Source organism: Falco peregrinus, chromosome 13 (genome assembly GCF_023634155.1).
Source record: "Falco peregrinus isolate bFalPer1 chromosome 13, bFalPer1.pri, whole genome shotgun sequence".
Lineage (NCBI taxonomy): Eukaryota > Metazoa > Chordata > Aves > Falconiformes > Falconidae > Falco > Falco peregrinus.
The window spans coordinates 2,869,776-2,887,251 of NC_073733.1; the positions used below are offsets into that span (position 1 = coordinate 2,869,776).

Consider the following 17,476-nt stretch of genomic DNA (forward strand, 5'->3'; position numbering starts at 1 on the left):
TGCACTGTGCCTGGTGATGTGAGGGTGGAGTGGGCTGGGCTGAATCCTGCTGGATTAGGATCCAGCGTCCCCCTTGAATTTCCCCCTCCCCTTTCTCTTTTTTTATAAAATACCGTTTGTGCTTTGTATCCTTTCTTATTGTATCTGTGGGCCAAATTAATCTCTGGTCTGACGTGGTTGAAGCCAGCGGAATTTCACCAGAGATGAATTTGATCTCGTGTCTCCAGTCTGGTGTCCAGAAGCTGTCCCTGGGGGCAGAAATCTATCTCAGTTGTTTTATCTCAGGCTGAAATGGGAGTGAGTGCGGAGATGTGTAAGGGTTCTGCTAATTCCCAAAGTCTCCCATTAGCAAAGAAAGAAAGATGGCTAAAATGCCGGAGGTGGTGAGCCATCTACCCCTCTCCTGCTTTTGGAAAGGGGACACTCATGTTTCCTAGGGCTACCTATAACTTTTTAAGGACAGCACAGTAGCAACAGCTCTAGGAAATAAAGTATCTTGGTAAAGACATTATATCTCTTTAATGTCAGATCCATTTCCCCACCCAGGCAGGCTACAGCCACCCAGTAAATGCCATGCTGGGTATTACACGGCGCCTCAGCTGGCGAAGCAGCCAGCATTAAATCTCACTCGCAGTAACTTGCAGCTACAGGTTTTGAAATCCTAAATACAGAGGGAAGGTCAGAGAGGTTATTTTCCCAGGTTTCCAAAGCTTCACAAAGTCATCGACATACCCAATCGTTACCAAAGAACCATGGCAGAACTAGGCCTATAAATGGGTTTTGAGAGAATTCGTCACGTCTTGGCTGTGGTCAGTTCCAGGCAGGTTCGTCCCACTCTGTACAGGCACTGGGTTGGTTTTTTTGCAAAAGTTGAAGGAGCTCTTTGCTTTTGCCTCACCTGTTCGTTGTCTACTGGCTTTGCTGGTGCGGTAGTGGTTTGCTAGGCCAACTGTAAACTCCTTGGTATGCTGTGTCTCTCCATCGTCATTAGTCTTCTCCTCTCTACTAACTTCCTATGTTGTCTTCTAAGATGTTCTCTAAAAACTCTCCTGGCCAGATTTTCTAAGCTTAAAGGATGCACAGCCCCCAAAACGGGCCCAGGGATGCGTATCTTGCACAACGTAGGCGACTTCAGGCAGTGGCGGGCGCTGCCACGAGCTTGGTTTTGCGGATTGGCCCCTCACCACTTGCATGCTTGTCCCTCAGCACGGAAGCATCCACAGAGATGATGGCAACTGGAAAATCAGAGAATCTGACTTGCATGATGGCCATGACATAAACAGTTTAAATTATTATTTGCTGTTCAGTTAATTATATCTTTATATAATTAATTAATAATTGCACTATTCGGTCATTAAGTCACACAGTTGAAAGGTGCCTGAGCATGCCTGCCAGTATTCCCACTTAAATCACTGATTGCATCCTGACAAATATAATGTGCCTAACCATACTTATTTCTTACACAGCAATTGCTCTCTTGTTTTCTCTCTTTCTCTTTCTCTCTCTTTGTCTCTGAGATGAAGAAGGAGGGGCTATTACCTTAGACTTCTCTGGCTATACAATTAATTAGCTCCTAGAACACCAGTCAGCATTTCTTTTATGAAGAAGAAGTTTATGCTGTAACACTGGCAGTTCTTTTTGTGAGATGAAGTCCCTGAGTCAGACAAACTCACCCGGACCCCAAGCACCAAGTGAAGTGAAGCCTGGCTGTTTTACTTAAGATGTGAAATCTGAAAAATGACAAATAGGGTCATTAAATTAGTAGCTCTATTTCTTTTGTCCTGCATTGTGGTAATCGTATCCCAGTCTCAGATGAATTAAATTAAGTACCAGAACCGGATATTTTGCTGAAAACTCTTAGTTTTCTTACTCTGTGGTTTGTCTTGTGCCGGAGACCCACAGAGAGACATGAGGCTGCAGGAGCAGGCAGCTGGTGGCATTGCTCAGAAGACGGAGGGAGGAGGAAATTCCTGAGAGTTGGCTTTTAGTGACTGATGTTTTGAATCTTGCCATATGCATCTTGCATATATCAGCAACAACTTTTTTTGCCAAAGACCTTGCCAGGCACTGGGGGCTGTGTAGCTGAGGCTGAGGTGCAGCCCTCGGGCCTGTGCCCATGTCAGGGGGTTGCTGCCTGCAGGCACCATGCGCTGCCTTTGGCCTCCCCGTGCAGCCTCCCACAACGCGGTAGCAGCATCGGAAGAGGCTTTAAGTTGGTTTTGGAGCATTGGTTATACCTGAAAAGCAGTGAAGCCCTTTAGGAGCAGGAATGCTTCCGCTCCGTTCAGCTGAGCTATTTATTCATTGTAATTTACAGACTGTGCGGGCCAGGTCTCCACAGCTACAGCAGGGCTTGACGGCTCAGCAGCTCGACCTGACCGTGTGGGGAGCCCTGCTCTCGTGTCAGTGGGTGCCTATTACAGACTTGTTTCTAGATTATCTCAGTTGTTCCCTCCACCTCTTAAATGGGAGACCATGGTAATTTCCCTGTCACAGAATACTTAAGGAAGAGAGAAGAGCCATGAAGGAGGTGAAACGGAAAATGCAATCAACTTTGTTAGAGGTGAAGCAGAAAAACATTTTTCAAATAGTATAAACTGCAGCTTATTTCATGCACTGTGGTACCACACCTCCCAGAAGCATTGCTCTGGAGCTGGCGGGTGTGCATTTGAAAAGGAAGCGTTTACACTCCAGTGCTGTGCGTTGAGGGAGGGAGGGGTGCCGAGAGATCAGCTGACAGCAGGAGAAGAAACCTTAAAACTCTGCTTTCTAACCTAATGCACTTAATGCAGGTGATTAGGAGAGAAAGCAACTCTTGGTGTTTTGAGAGGTTTGTGCTCCCCGGTGAGGGTCCTGTGTGGGGCACACGTCAGCCCCCTCTGGAAGTGACCCCCTCCTAACACTCATGCCTGCACAGAAATGTGTGTGCGGTGCCAGGCTTCCTTCCAAATCGATTTAATGATGTGCGAGGTCAGATTTCAGCAATATACCAGGTTTTCCACTACTTATTAGATTGGGCAAAACATAATGATATTAGGTCAGGTGCCTTTAAGACAGCATTAAAACAATTTTTGGCGTTCTTTAAGTCCATTAGACAGAAAGTAAATGGGTAGTGTTGGCTCTGCACCTTACCTACAGACAGGGAAAAGGGCTGTTTGTTGTCGTTGTTTTCTTTTTGCATTGACTGTTTAAGATTTTGCCTCTTGGTTACTGCCCGTTAGCTTTTTTCAATGTCAGTGTGGTAACTGGGAACAGAATTCAGTGTGGTGTCTCCTAGAAATAGTAAAGAAACAGAGAAAAGTATTTGTCTTGACTTACAAAAACAACAAAAAACCCCACAGCCCTGGTGAAGCTGCAGGCAAGCGTGCGCCTTTCCTGCAGAGAAGCCCAGGTACACTGAGCCCTTCGCTGCTGCACTGACACTGCCGCTTTAAGAGAGCATCAAATTGTGCTTGCAGAGTTGTGCTCTTTATTGACTAAAGCAGTGGAACCAAGGCTAAAGTTCCCTTGAAACTGGATCCCTTGTGGATCTCCAGTCCATCCTTAACGTAGACCCAGGATTATCAGGGTACATTCTCCATTTCTAAGCCTCCTTCACTGCCCCTATCCATCAGTGCTTTTGTTCTGCTGGCCACTTTTAATCTCCCCCTCAACGATTAGTGTTTGCAGCTTTCAGAAACATTTGGTTACTTTTCTGATCCCCAGCTGTGTGCACATATGTCCCCGTGCAGGACAGCGTGCACACGTAAGGGATTTTTGCTCATGTTCCTGGAAGCCGGAGCTGTCAGGGATTAGAGCTGCAGTGCCTGGGAAGGAGACCCCGTTCTTAAAGCACCATTTCCCCTGATCGTTTCATTTTGGAAAATGAAACATCTATTCAAATTTGAAGTCACCTTAGTGCTAGGTGGGAGGGTTTCCCACCCCAGGATAGCTTGTCAGACCCAGGCTGTGAGCCAGCTCCCTCATGCCTGTCCTGTGTATTCTCATCTGCACTGTGCCACGGCTTCACCGAAGCAGATACCCTCTGCCCTGGCGGGCCTTTAGCCTGCTGGTCTGGGACTTGCGGAAGGAGAGAAATGTATATTCAATCACCATCGCCCCTAGCCCTGAGATTAGAAGGATGCTGTCGTGAAATCCGCCCGTAAATACTCAGCTATGCAAACCCAGCGGGGGTTAAATCATCTGCCAGCATGAACCGCTCTGGCCCGCAGTAAAACACCCTCTGAATCACTGAATTTTCCTGCTAATTTCTTCCTTTCTGATCACTTGAGCTCACAGCGAACTATGCCATAAAAACCCCGACCCAAACACCCAACAGCTTTTTTCTGACTTCTCACACTTGTGCGCTGCCCCAGCCAGGCTGCACGGCCAGGGAGGTGACTGCGCGTTAGTGTGCCTGCGCTGCCTTCGCCCGGGTCTTACAGGTAACGGAGCCTGTAGGTACCTCCTGTGGCTCTCCTGAATGTTTAAGCCTATTTTATTGCATCTTCCTCGCTAACAAGATTGACGTGGCCCTGACAGGTTTTCCCATCCTATTCACACATGTAGGCATAGCCTCGGGGGGACTGAAAGACACTGAGCAACACATAGACTAATCACTTTAAAACAAAGCAGGGCATTTGCATTTTCAGATAGTCAAGGTCACTTCCCTTTTTTCACAGAGCTTCCCACAGTGTAGGTGAAAGAACGGAGCTAATCGTGTTCTCGGTAGTATTTCCCCACAGGTTCAGAGAAATCGCAGAGCTTATCCCATTGCTTGTAAAAACCAGACCCTACCCAAAGCCTCCGACAGGCAGGCGTTACGCAGCGCCTGCCTGCAGCTCACCCGAGCGCTTCATGCTTGGGGTCCGCAGCACTGGTCTGGTGGCAGTGCAGAGAGACGGCTTCTCCTGCAAGGCACTGGTGACCCAGCTGGAGTCGGCCAGTATCACCTGAGAGCTGGTCAGATGTGCAAACTGAGGCAAAGCCTGAATTAATTCCTGGCTGGGAGGCTGCTAAGGATGGTACCGGTGACTCGGCCCTGGGCACGTGCTTCTCCAGGGGCGTTTTGGTGAGATGCAAAACAGGCCTCTTGGGTTTTCCGTTGGCCCTCGTTTGAAGAGCCAAGGGGGGTCGGTTTGGTGGGGTGTTTTAGGTAAGGGGCAGTGTTGCTACCCAGAAGAGGCTGCACTTTAGGGCAGGGATGGATGAACTATCTCTTCCTATCAATGAAACAGACAGAGTGATCTTTGCTATCAGTTTACAGAGTGCTGGAGGAGATGGGGACTATATAAGTACAAGATGGGATAAATTAGGTTTCACCTGGCTTTGATTGATAAGGCCCTAGCATCATTTATTCCATCTTACCTCACTTAGCTTTTGCTTATCGCAGGAGGAATCATTATCTTAATGTCTAGTCTAATGGCATCAGGTTGCGGCAACAGACTTGATAAATACATTCGGCAAGGTCGGGTTACCTCAGTATTTGTAGATGCTGTGGTTGGCTGTGGAACAGCCAGGACACCAGATGACTCTTCCTCTGCTGCGTTTCTCAAGCTGCAGTTAGCTCTTTTCCCTCCCTCCTCCTCCAAACCAGGGCAGTTAGGCTAGTGGTTAGGAAAGGGAGCCAAGTCATGTTCTCCTCACCGGTACCATCCCTGGTAATATCTACCTCTGCCAGGCTGCTGAGTAAAATCCCTGGCTGTGTAAAGAGCCGTGGCTAATGCACCACTTAAATTCCTCTTGAGCTGGGCGAGTATGACAAAATTTGAGTCGGGCAGTTCAGCGTGGAAGTGTAACCCCGTGACGCCGGCAGCTGCTGAGGGCTGCCTTCGGAGGCAGGCATCCCCTTTGCACAGCTGCCACCCACAGCTCTCGCCGTAACAACTAGGCCTGCAGTCGGGGCAGAATGAGCAGCAGGCACGGCGTAGTTCACCAACTCCAACTGTGGCAGCAAGCAAGTGAATAGTGAAGTGCTTTGAGATCCTCTGTTGAAATGTGCTGAAGAAGGGCAAAGAGTCGTACCCATTCAGCCATTACTGCTTATTTCTTTAACTTAAACTTGTTGCTATTGCAGGAGTAATTAACCGTACAACAATTAGTGTTCCTGAGGTATGTTCCTGGCTACCCCATGTTGTGTACGGGTTACAAAATACTCAGGAGGAAACTGAATTTATGGGGTTTTTGAGCATGGCTCCTGGAAGATGCAAGTTGGCTCCGCTGCTGTTGAGAGCAGGGAGATGGAAGGTTCCTTAGCACAGCGCTGCTCCCTCTCCTACCAGCAGCCTCCACTCGGCCAGTAGAGAAAGTAGGTGTTGATATTTTATTGTCTCCCACTCAACTCTGGCTCACTAACAGCATGATACCTAGAGAGCTAGGTAGCTATGAAATAGCTCCTGATCAAAGCTAAAACCTTAAAGGCGGAGGATGGAATAAACAGCTCGTAAGGCAAGCTTCCATGGTTATATATAGGCAAAGCTGCGTGTATTCTGTGTGCGTTCGTACTCACTCTGGAGAGGTGCGGTGTTCATGTAGCTGTCCTGCTGTATTCTAACCGTGTCTGTCTGCACGTGTCCATGTGGATTGCCTGTAAGTTAACAGCATGCTCCTAAATCTCCAGGTGCTGCTGAGGTCGTGTTGTAAGCTCAAATAGAAGAGGCACTTTGACAAAAAGAAGGGGACAAAGAGACGGTTTAAAATCTTTTTGTTTTCTTGTGAGCTGAGAAATTCGAAAGATTCCAAGTGACGTTGCCTGGTACTAAAAAAAGACATGGTTTCAACTGACTGCGCAGCATCTCTCTTTACCAGTTTTGTCTAGCCAAATTATAAACCCTGGGGTTTTCTTTTTCTCATTCTGAACAGATTTCCACAACCCCACCCTGCTGAACAATCTTGCTGTGCAGCTGCAGCCTTTATGTTCTGTTACAGTGCAGAATTATGCATGAACCAGCAGAAGGAGCTCCAAGTCTGGTCATTGGTGTGTAGCTGCTTTCTTACGCCTTGGACAGGCAGCGCAGCAGCTGTGTCTAGAAATCTGTACTTATCGATTCTTTCCCGTTGCGCTTTGAATTCTGTTCGCCAAGCAGCCCAAAATTGCATTGGAAAAGAGCTTTGCTCATTTCTTTCTGTTGAATTGCAGTGGAGTTATGGCTTTGCATATAAAAAAAAATCCCCCAAGAGACAATTTTGCACAATGGTCCCAAGTTCTGGTGAGGGAACAAACCACTTCAGAATAGAAAAATACCAACCTGCCGTACTTTTTCCCAGAATTGCTCTTTCTCAGGATTTGAAGATGAGCAGCCTAGGTGAATACTGCTCCCCCACAACCCCCCCCCAATCCCTGTGTCCCACTCTGTCAAGAACGTGGGCATGTCCATCCCTGTCCGTCCATCCCCCCACAAAGCGAGCCATTCTTGGGGCACCTTAAGCTGTTGCAAAGTGCTGTATCACAGTTTCACAAGAAAATGTATTCTTATGGGATTACCAGCCTGCCTTGCCAGAGCACAAATGTTTTTATTTGCATGCCCACAGACACACGGTAATTATGCATGCCATTGAGATCTGCAGCGCTGAACATTTAGGCCACGGAGGCCATTTGATAAATATGATAAATATGCAAACCCTCAGCTGCTTATTCAAGTAGAACCAGCCAGGAGCTTTTGACGTACATCCAGCTTAGATGTTAATGCCAACAGCCTAGGTGCAAGCACGGCCCCATACACAGCTCTGAGGATGTGGGTCTGAGCTTCTTTACTGAGGGAAGTGGCAGTGTGTGCATGGGTATGCTTCAGGCAAGGACAGACACGTTTCAGGAGCTTGGGCCGAAAAGGCTATTTTGGGAAGGAACTGAATGGGGTTTGCTAGCGATCTGGCCAGGGGAGTCTGCCTTTTTCTCTTTCGGAGAAGACAGACTATGGATTACGTTCTTTGCAGTGTAACTCCATCAGTGTCAGTGGACTTCAGCCAGACTGTCCTTCCAAGTGCATAACATTTTGCTGATCCAGGAGATTTCTTAGCATTTCTGTATCAACGTTAAAATACATTAGTTCACCCTCCACAAATTGGCTTAGAGGCAATAAAGAGCTCAGCCCAGCTCAGCAAGGCAGGGCTGCATCACAAGGCTGACTGCTACTCTGTAGCCACAGGATGCAAAAGACATTTTGCCAAGTCATCAAAGTCATCAAAGCCAGGTGGTTTTGAGGTCCTCCAAAGCTAGAAACAATTGCTCTACATCCCTTAGTAGCAGCTTTAGATCCACAGCTCTTTGGTGTTGTAACATTGTCAGTGATCTTGGCAGCACAAGGACTACTTGCCTTGTAAGTCATTGCTGGTCTTTTGGGTCAGTTGAAGATCCAAACCGCTTACCAGACAGAAGAAGATATATTTCCTAACTCTAGCCATGCAAGGGACCTGTACCAGATCCTAACCTTCCCACAGGTCCTAAAATTCCTCACCAGTCTCTGCTGGGAAAAGTGGCCAAGGCACTAAAGGCTGGTGGCCTCCAGCAGGATGTGTACCCCTTGTATGGGTTCAGGGCTAGCGTTTGCTCTCCAGAGCAGACTCTGCAGTTGGTTACACCACCCACACACGGACCTGCCTTCAGCAAGGCAACTTGGGAGCAGGGCAGTGGTAGAAGGGATGAAGAGGCAGGGCAGGGATGAGCTCAAGCCCGTCCTGAGCCCCGTCCTTATGGGATGTCATTGGCGTAAGCCATGTAGCATGGTAAATTCAAATCAGTGGCTGGGCCCGCCAGCAAGGATGGTACAGAAGTTGTCTCCGGTGTGACCCCAGGACAGCTCTGCAGGCCTTCTGTGGGAGGGGACCGGGGAAAGACAGAGGAGGGAACTTGTTGCTGAGTAACTCTGTTCCGGCGTGCAGGTACAAATGCAGAACATCTCCAGGTTGTTCCTTTCAAATAAGTTTGAAATATCAACTGTGATGCATTTATTGAAGTATGAATCACGGAGCAGTTTTTGTCCACCGTAAGGAAGGATCTTGGTAACTCCCTACAGTGGACAGAGAGCTGTAAAGAAGGAGAAATCGGTTGGACATAGTCAAGGTGATACCTCCATTTGGTCTGAACTTTTTGAGGATTGTTAACAGCCCTTGACTGCTACATTCTATAGCAAGGGGAAGTGAATTGATTCTCTTCCCTAACGCTCTAGCTTTGTATCTAAAAGAGGTCCTGAATTGTAATGCAGCAACATATAGAAGTTGTCTGATGAGCTCCGTGAGTGCACTGTGTGAGGCTTTTTCCCTTGTCTGTAAGTACCCGACTGTGTGCAGCCTTCCTGTGCCCGGGCCAGCCAGCGCTGGACCCGCAAAGCATGTGTTTGTGTGTGGGTAGGAACCGCTAACTGAATGCAAAGAGTCACATTTCTTTTACACACGTTGCTGTGGTACCTGGGTGCTAATCACCGTATTTTGCCTTCTCTAGCACCTTCCCAGCCGAGGATCTCAAAGTGTTTTACAAACATTAATTAATTTAGCTTCACAACCCTCGTGTGAGGTAGGTGGGTGATGCCATCCCGCTTTCCAGATGAGGACACTGATCTGCTTGGGTAGAGTCACCTCGCCTCTGCGGTTAAAACCAGGGGAGGCAATGGCCTCCAGATGGCCTTTGCGAAGCCTGCCACCCGTCACACGGCCGGGGCTGCCCTCCCCGCAGAAGGAAGAGCAGTTCTGCATGCAGCAGAGGGGATCCAGAGATGGCCAGAGCTTACAGCAACCTGCTTCAGAGCCCCGCTCCTCTCTCCTTCCTGCCCTTCTCTGGAGTTGTGGTTTCCAGCCGATCACGCTGCCCTGAGGCTGAAGGAGGGTTATCCCTCACCCGTGATGTGGCGGGGAAGGAAATACAGAAGTAGCCACATTGCTCTTCCCTGTAGCCTACACTTTGGTGGTGACATGCATCCCTTCTGCTCCACTGCCACTCACCCAGAGCCACCCTTTCTACACCGGCCTTTACAACAGGTTGCGTAGGTCCCAGCTTGCTGAAGCTTCCCCTTCCCGTGGGAAAGCTGTAAGGGCAGCATCCCCTCAACCTCTTCCTGCACGGGAGCTGTGACTCTTGTATGTGGGAGTTACACATCTGGAACCTGAAAGTGTAGCCTTGCCAGTCCATCCATTGCTACCAGTTTGGATTGAGCAAAATCAGCCTTTTCTGCATTGCGTGCAGCCACTTTTGGCTGAAACCAGACTGGTGAATTTTAAACGAACCCTATGGAAAAGTCCTACAAGCTTTCCTAAAGAAAGTAACGAGTTGCCTTTTGTATAAGCAGAATAGCGCTGAAGCGGCACGGGTCCCTGCAGCGTAGCGCTTCCTCCAAAGCAGTTGTGCTCCATTCTGGTGCAGGGACTGGTGCCCAGTAGTCCTTGGGCTTGTGCTGCTTGGGGCTGGTCACTGGGGCATGTTGGGGCAAAACCACTTTACAGGCCTAGCTGGGAGGGAGGGTGAAAATGAGCTCGGAAACAGCAAGTCTTAAATTTGCAAGTGGGTGGAACGATGCGATTTTCTGCCTTCATCTGACCAGACTGATACTGCATACGGCCCAGCCATGTTTGTGCCTCATTAGGTCACACAGGACTTTTCCATGAGGGTGAGCAAAACTCTGCCAATACAAAAGTAATGGATCTTTTCCAAATCTTCAACTCATGGTCTAGTGCAGGGAGCCTCTGAGCTGAGAGTTCAGGCAGCTGCTGCATTCCTCCATAGATCTGCCGTCTCTAGCACGTCTCCCTGCTGTTTGGGGACCCTGGTTATTAAGTAATAAGAAGCGATAGCATGACGAAGAAAGACTATTGACCCAATTGCACTTTGACTGATCTGTTTCTTTTTCCCCCCAATCATCGATGCAGGTGTGAGCTACTCCAAGTCGGTTCCTCCAGCCTACCCACCACCCCAGGATCCATTAAATCAGGGACAATACATGGTGACAGATGGCATATCCCAGTCCCAGGTCTTCGAGTTCACCGAACCCAGACGCAGCCAGGCACCATTCTGGCAAAACTTCAGCAGGTTAACACCATTCAAAAAATAATACCTAGAGAGATGGCGAATTTTAACTTAAAAGAACTAAAATTTAAAAATAAAAATAAATAAAATTATATTTATAGATGGACCTTTTTTCGGAGAAGCACTGTTGCAACTAAATATATATACATATATATATATACACACATTTTAAAAATAATAATATATATACATATATGTATATATATAGAAGGACCAAAAACTTTTTTTGTTGTTTTTGGGAAGCAATCTGCTACTAGATACTAGGAAGCACCAATGATTTCTAACCATATGACCTATTTTATTTTATTCCATTGGTTGGACATCTTTTTTTTTTTTCTTTCTTCATTTTCATTCAAGTCGTCATTGGCATCCCAGAATGCTTTCTCGCTTGTGTGAATTCGTCATTGAAGTTCCTCATGGACTACATTGGTGTATATTTTATTTGATTTTATTTATGGGGGGTTGGTTTGTTTTTTGGAGCGCTGGGAGAGCTCTGCTCCCTCTCCGTCCCTTCCTTGGCTGTCCCTGGAGTTACCATTTCAAAGAAGAGCATCGACCCTGTCCCTGTTCCTGTCCTGCATTCTCTGGTCTGACTCGTGCCTGTCTGGATGTGCTCCCTTGTGCACCATGCTCTGCTGCGCAGTATTTCTCTGGCTTTAACTGTTTTGTTGTGGGCAGGTGAAAACGAGCAGAAGGGGTCTTGGCTATTTAGGAAGAGAGAGATGGGTTTTCCTCAGTTAATGTTTTTGCATTTTTTTTTTAAGCACTGTCTTTTTCTCAGTTGAGCGTGGTTTGTCCACACTCAGAGTAAGACTGAGAAAAGAATATCGGGGGCTTTTATTTCTTTTGCATTTAGTTTTATTTCTGTGGGGTTATCTTTGGTTTATTTTCTTTTTAAGCTGAGACACGACTCTGAAAAGCCCACTCCTATCTTTGTTCTCCATGCAAAGATAAAAGCTTAAAAACTGATGGCTTCATGCCCTCCATTCCAGCTAGAGGAAAATTGGCTATTAGGCTCCAACAAATGGCCAGTTTTCTTTCTTCAGGAACTAAGGTCCCATCCTGTTGGCCACACTCACGCCTGCACAGTACTGTGTTAATGAACCACTAATTGCCATTTACAGGAGCAGTGATCCCAAATGTGAGGACCATGACTGCACTCACTGCCTGCTCTACCCTATTACATATAAGATCCCTGGCTTCGCTTGGGCACCGACCTCCCAGGCAAAGCATGAGCTGCTAGTAGCGGCCTGATAGGGGCAGGATCATTGCCTAACTAACTGGAGGTATTTACCTGATAGTAAATGCACCCAAGCTGCAGAGGAGCTGCCAGCTGCCTTTCAGGAAAGATGTGGATGTGACCTGAGAAGTTTAGCCGTATGAGCATGATTACGTGACCTAATCTAAGTCAGTGATCAGTTTAATCTAAACGGCATCAGTGGTTCAGCAGAGGTGTACCAGCGTCAGCGGGCTCTGGAGTGATGAGCTAAACTCTCCAGGTCTCTTTCTCTCTCTTTTTCTCCCTCTGGAGATTCATAGCTCAGTTTTCAAAGACACTTCCTACAGTTTCAGCCTTAAGTACGTTTGTTTTAAAGTGCAAAAGCTTATGTTTAAGCTTGTAAAACAAATCATTGTGCACTAGGATGATATTTTTTTCCTAGGGCAAATGAGACTGTTTAACCAGATTTAGAAGATGAACTTAAAAACTTTGCAGAGCTATTCTGCAAGTTCCTTTGAAAATGTAGGATGAAGTGATTGATCACGGTATTTATCATTTTCTTCTGAATCTGATACACCACATCAGCACCCCAGGCCAGCTAGCGTAGAGATACATTTTTTTCCTCCCCTTAGAAACATAAGCAAATGGGAAGAGCAGAGAGTGTGATTTCATTATTTCCATGGAGCCTGTTTTATTTCAGGGCATATTACAAGGCAGCAGCTAAATTTTTTTATTTAAGTACAAAAATAATCTGTTCCACTTTTTAGTCACGTAGAAACTATCAGTAAACAGCAAAGCCAGGTTAGTCTTTTGGAGAGAAAGAGTGTGGCCCCTCTGTGACAGGCAGCAGCAAAACACCGGGAATCCCAAATAGGAAGCAACCTAGTTTTATATCAGAAATTATTGTTTTGCTCTTTCGTATCCTTGCATTTTTATGGTCAGATATTAATATTGAATATGTAGCAAATATTGTTTTGTTTCTTTAACAGAATGGGTATTTAACAAAGTGAATGAGATGGGTTCTCAGAAGTTAACTGAAATGTTTTACTATTTCTGAATGGCTGGAGAGATGCAGAGAGAGAGAGAGAGAAAGAGAGAGAGATTACAAACCGTTGTCAGCATGATGAAAATTTCACTTATTCCTTTGCCTTTTTAATTGCTTAGGGGGGGAAAAGTAACAAGCACATTAGTTAAGCCTGTTCATTTACTGTTTTGTGCCTCAGAGAGTGAGAATGAGACATCCATAATTTTTATGAGAAGATGCTTCCTAAATATTCAGCACTAGGAAAAAAGAAACACCACCGCCACACCATTATTTGCATCATAAATCAAGACTCGCTTGATCTGACAAGGCCACTTGTTGGACTCGCAGCTTCTTTCTTAAATGGAAAGTCAAAACAAACTAGCATTGCTCGTGCTTGCCGAAGCCAGCGGCAGGCAAAGCAGATGCAGGCGTTTGTTCCAGAGGGAAGAGGGGCTTGGCTCTCAGGCAATGGCATTCAAGAAAGCTCTTCCCCTCCATAAATTGCCAAGGTGCTGCAAGAGATGGAGCATTGTCACAAAGAAGAACCAGCACTGGGTCCCACTTTTACTACCTACTGTGGCTTTCCCAATAGGGAGCAGGGTTGGGCTGCCTTGTGTCTGAAAGCGCTGGAAGCAGCGTAGATGCAATCCGATTGGGGTGATTTTGACTGAGCATCTGATACAGACTTTCATTTCAATGCCAGACAGGAGGAACCCACTTACCATTCCATATGCAGAAACAAGAGAGTTGTAACAAACTTACATGTTTACGGTATTTCTCTGGCTGAATCTATATATATATATATAAAAAATAAAAATACCCTCTTTCCTAGGTAAATGACATGCATTACCCCTTGACCTAGACACTAGAACAGAGGATCTAAATTCAAGACTTTCGCCTCCCCACCCTCTCCAAAACAATCAAACAAGAACCAACCTAGGTGCATCTAACAGTTGTAAATAGAAAATAATACATAGAGAAATATATTTGAAATTTGTTTCAGTTTCTGGATGGTCACTGGCCATTCACTGCAATGTTATTGATAGTACACTGTGGTGCTTTGGGTTTCTGGTTTTGTTCTCTTTATGCTCTGTCATCTTTTCATTGCAGCTACATTTCAGGGAACATGTATATTTAGTAGCTATTGTAAGTTCTGCATGGCATCACCAAGCTTATTTTTCCTTAAGAAGAAAAGAAGAGTCTGTAGGAGTTTAAAGGCACTATGACGACAGGGACTTGTAGCAGAGAATTTAAAAAAAAAAAAAAAAAAAAAAAGGTTTTTAAAATTCTAGTTTGAAGCCAAATACTGATATTTTAGTGCTTTTGGGGTTTTAACAGTAAGAGAAAAAAAAAAAAAAAGAAAAAAAAGCAAAAAAAAAAAGGATTTTGGTAACCCAGCTGATCCGCACTTGCCAGTTTTATTATTTTGTTTATATTGGACTGTTTGACCCTGTCAAACAAGTGTCAAAGTTGTGTGTATAAAACGAAAAAAAAAAAAAAGTGTTTAAAAAAAGTGTTGTAAAGACACTGAGCCTTATGAAAATATTTATGGAATTAAATAAAAAGAAGTGAAAAGGCATCTGAAGGCATTTTAAATCATTTTCCTCAGAGCGGTCTCACTTTTCCCAAAGGCCGAGCACAAATCGCTGGGGTGGGCCTCCAGCTTGTCAGCAAAGCAGACACCAAGACATTCGTGTGTAACCAAAAAGTAGGTTTGTTCTGGAAATGTCCCACCTCCCCCTTGCTTTGTGTCCTCCATCTGAACTGAGTGAAGTGATTAATGAGTAGCTGGAGGTTCCACACTGACAAAACACCGCCTTGCAAGTGCTGGCAGGGGTTGCTCCAAATGGAGCTCGGATCGAGTCTTCTGCGAAACATGGTTTTAAAATGCTTTCTGTTACTGAACTTTGCTCAGCTCCAGCCCAGACTTGAAGACAGCCGAATTCTCCAAACAGACATCCAATCACAAATACGTTGTGAGCAACCTAAGAAGCATTTCAGAGCATGTGGAAGTAGAGCAGGGGGTGGGTTTCTGAGGGGAGGGAGCCTGGCTGCACGCTGCTCCGCTGCAGAGGGCTGAGCCCGAGGAGATGCACAGGTTCCTGCCCCGGTTTTCCCTTGGTGCAGAGGGAGCAAGTGCCCACAGGGAGAAGGAACGGGGTGCTTTACACCCTTGGAAGGCAAAGCGCTCTCTCCAGAAACCTGGTGGCATTTCACAGGTAAGACAGTTGAGTCGTGTATTTCTAGATAACCCACAGTTCTAACCATGAACACGGGGGTTACCGCACCATGGCGTCCAGACCTGGTAGTGGCTGGGAGCAATGCCTGTTGTCACATGGAGAAACACACAGGCACACGTGCCAAGTTGCTATAAGTAGTTGTGGCCCAAGAGCTACGTTTTCAGTAACGACACTGACTTCTGCTTTTTCCCCTCTCTCCTGTGCATCGTGAGCGATGGCCAGTTTGCCGGCACACAGACTGACCGCATCTTCAGCCCACACACGCTGGGAAGCCACTCAGACAAGGGAATACAAACATGCAAAAACCAAGCGGCTCTGCTCTGGGAGAAAGAGAGGGAGACAGGAGAGAGGCAAAGCTGTGAGCGCAAAGGCTTCTGTGGGGCCAGAGTTTGAGCAGGTTCAGGAGCAGGCTCACCCAGTCCTCAAACATCACAGCTTCACATTTGCCTACTGCTTCAGCAATACCCCAAACCAAGCTTTTTTCTCTTGCTTACATTATTGCTTGCGATGAAGAGGACGTTGGTGCCATGCTGGGGCTCACCTGTCCAAGCGATCCCGTTTCTCTCGTAGCGCATGGCTGAAGTCGCTCGGGAGGACTGGCACAGCGCCGCTTCCAAAGCGTGCTGCTAGGGAGAGCAGACCCAAAATGCAGTTACATATAAAACCCCACCTTGAGGAACACCTCTCCTACCCACACCGCTGCCTTTGCAGGCCAAAAAAGGTGTTCGCCAGATTTTTGCGCTCCCCTCCAAGTTTGCAGATGCGAGCTGTGGGGAAGGAGGGGATGGACAGCGTGTGTGCATTGCCCAAGATCTCTAAGTAACGTACCAAAAAAGCCTTGACAAAGCGGGAATGGGGAAGAAACCCAATCACCCAGCATGTCTGCTGGGAGCAAAAGCACCACCAAAGCCTACTCAGAAGCAATAAATGACCACCATGGCCCTGCAACACGCTCCCACCCCTGCTTGCTTTCCTGGCAGTAGTCAAGACAGCAGAGCACTCCATGGCCAGGAACGCCATTGCAGCCTGTAGCCGATAGTCTACTTACGTATTTCTTTTAATGACAGTATTTGTTTGGGTTTAGCTTTCTCCAGCCACCCAGCATTCAGCCAGCTACTATGGGTGCATAAACCAAAAACCAAAACCAAAACCAAAGAAACCCACTTAAAATTAATTTGCCTTGCGGTGTGCTAGGTTCGTTGGGCTGTATTTCCGGGTAACAGACCAAACTGACCCTCCAAGTTAGCAGCAGGGGGACAGACGTGGCCAGCTGATCTCCGAGACCTCGATTCAGAAATTCACTTTAACACAGGCCTCAGTCCACCACCGCTTTGCACCAAAGCTTTTATTACATACAGGCCGAAGTACAGAATTCAGTCCTGAGTGAATGATGATCTGTAGGGTGTGACTTAAGATCTACATTGATTTTGCCTGTTTTGATGGTCTGTTGTGCTGCTTCTCCTACCCGCGCAGTTACCAAGCTGTGTGGCTGAGGGCACGTTGTGCAAAATACGAGGGAACGCCGTGCAGAGCTGGCAGCCTCCACGGGCAGCGTCAGGCCCTGGCTCTGCTTGGGAACTGTAAGAGAATGAGTGAAGCTTTTAGGCCGGTATGTTTGTGCCATGACAGAAACATTGTATGAATGACTGTATGTCAAAGCCATCTCTGTTTTACCTGTGTGTATATACCATGGTATTGCAGCCAGGCTTTTGCTTTTTAAGGACTTTGAATCATGACTGATGGTGCTGGGGTTACAGATCCTGACCTGCCCCAAACAACAAATTCTCACGTTATTCTGTAGCTAAGAAGCAGCATCAGGGTTTGCACAGGGTACAGTAGTGGATCAGCATACTCCAGAGCATGTAATGCACCATCTGTGCTGGGTTTAAGGAACAAACTGGGATTGCACATTGCTGGGCTAACTGGCATTTCCCAGAACCTTTCTAAGCACTGTCCACCGTGGGTTTTGCACTCCTTCACTGTAAAGGAGGGATACTAGCTAT

At 46.7% G+C, this 17,476-nt stretch overlaps 1 protein-coding gene and 1 long non-coding RNA gene across 15 annotated transcripts in view; one reads left to right on the top strand and one right to left on the bottom strand.

The window, feature by feature from the left end:
- The window catches only part of ARHGEF9 (Cdc42 guanine nucleotide exchange factor 9), a 221,650-nt gene extending 206,838 nt beyond the window's left edge, over positions 1 to 14,812 (top strand). For 9 of the 10 annotated variants that reach the window (XM_055817993.1, XM_027784197.2, XM_027784202.2 and 6 more), the window contains one exon: positions 10,834 to 14,812. In XM_055817993.1, the coding sequence (XP_055673968.1) occupies positions 10,834 to 11,015 (182 nt within the window). In that variant the 3' untranslated portion in view covers positions 11,016 to 14,812. The remainder of the gene's footprint in view (positions 1 to 10,833) is intronic. The other variant, XM_055817994.1, reaches the window with a different exon arrangement.
- LOC114011647 (uncharacterized) lies at positions 501 to 16,932 on the bottom strand. 5 transcript variants are annotated; one of them, XR_003553653.2, is made up of 4 exons: positions 16,522 to 16,932; positions 15,968 to 16,096; positions 3,133 to 10,730; positions 501 to 1,235 (listed from the first exon to the last, which is right to left on the bottom strand). It is a non-coding gene; the product is annotated as an uncharacterized LOC114011647 (long non-coding RNA). The 5 variants fall into 5 exon arrangements; XR_008749675.1 differs by having other exon boundaries at positions 1,674 to 10,730; XR_008749674.1 differs by having other exon boundaries at positions 501 to 3,273.
- Between the last annotated feature and the right edge of the window lie 544 nt (positions 16,933 to 17,476).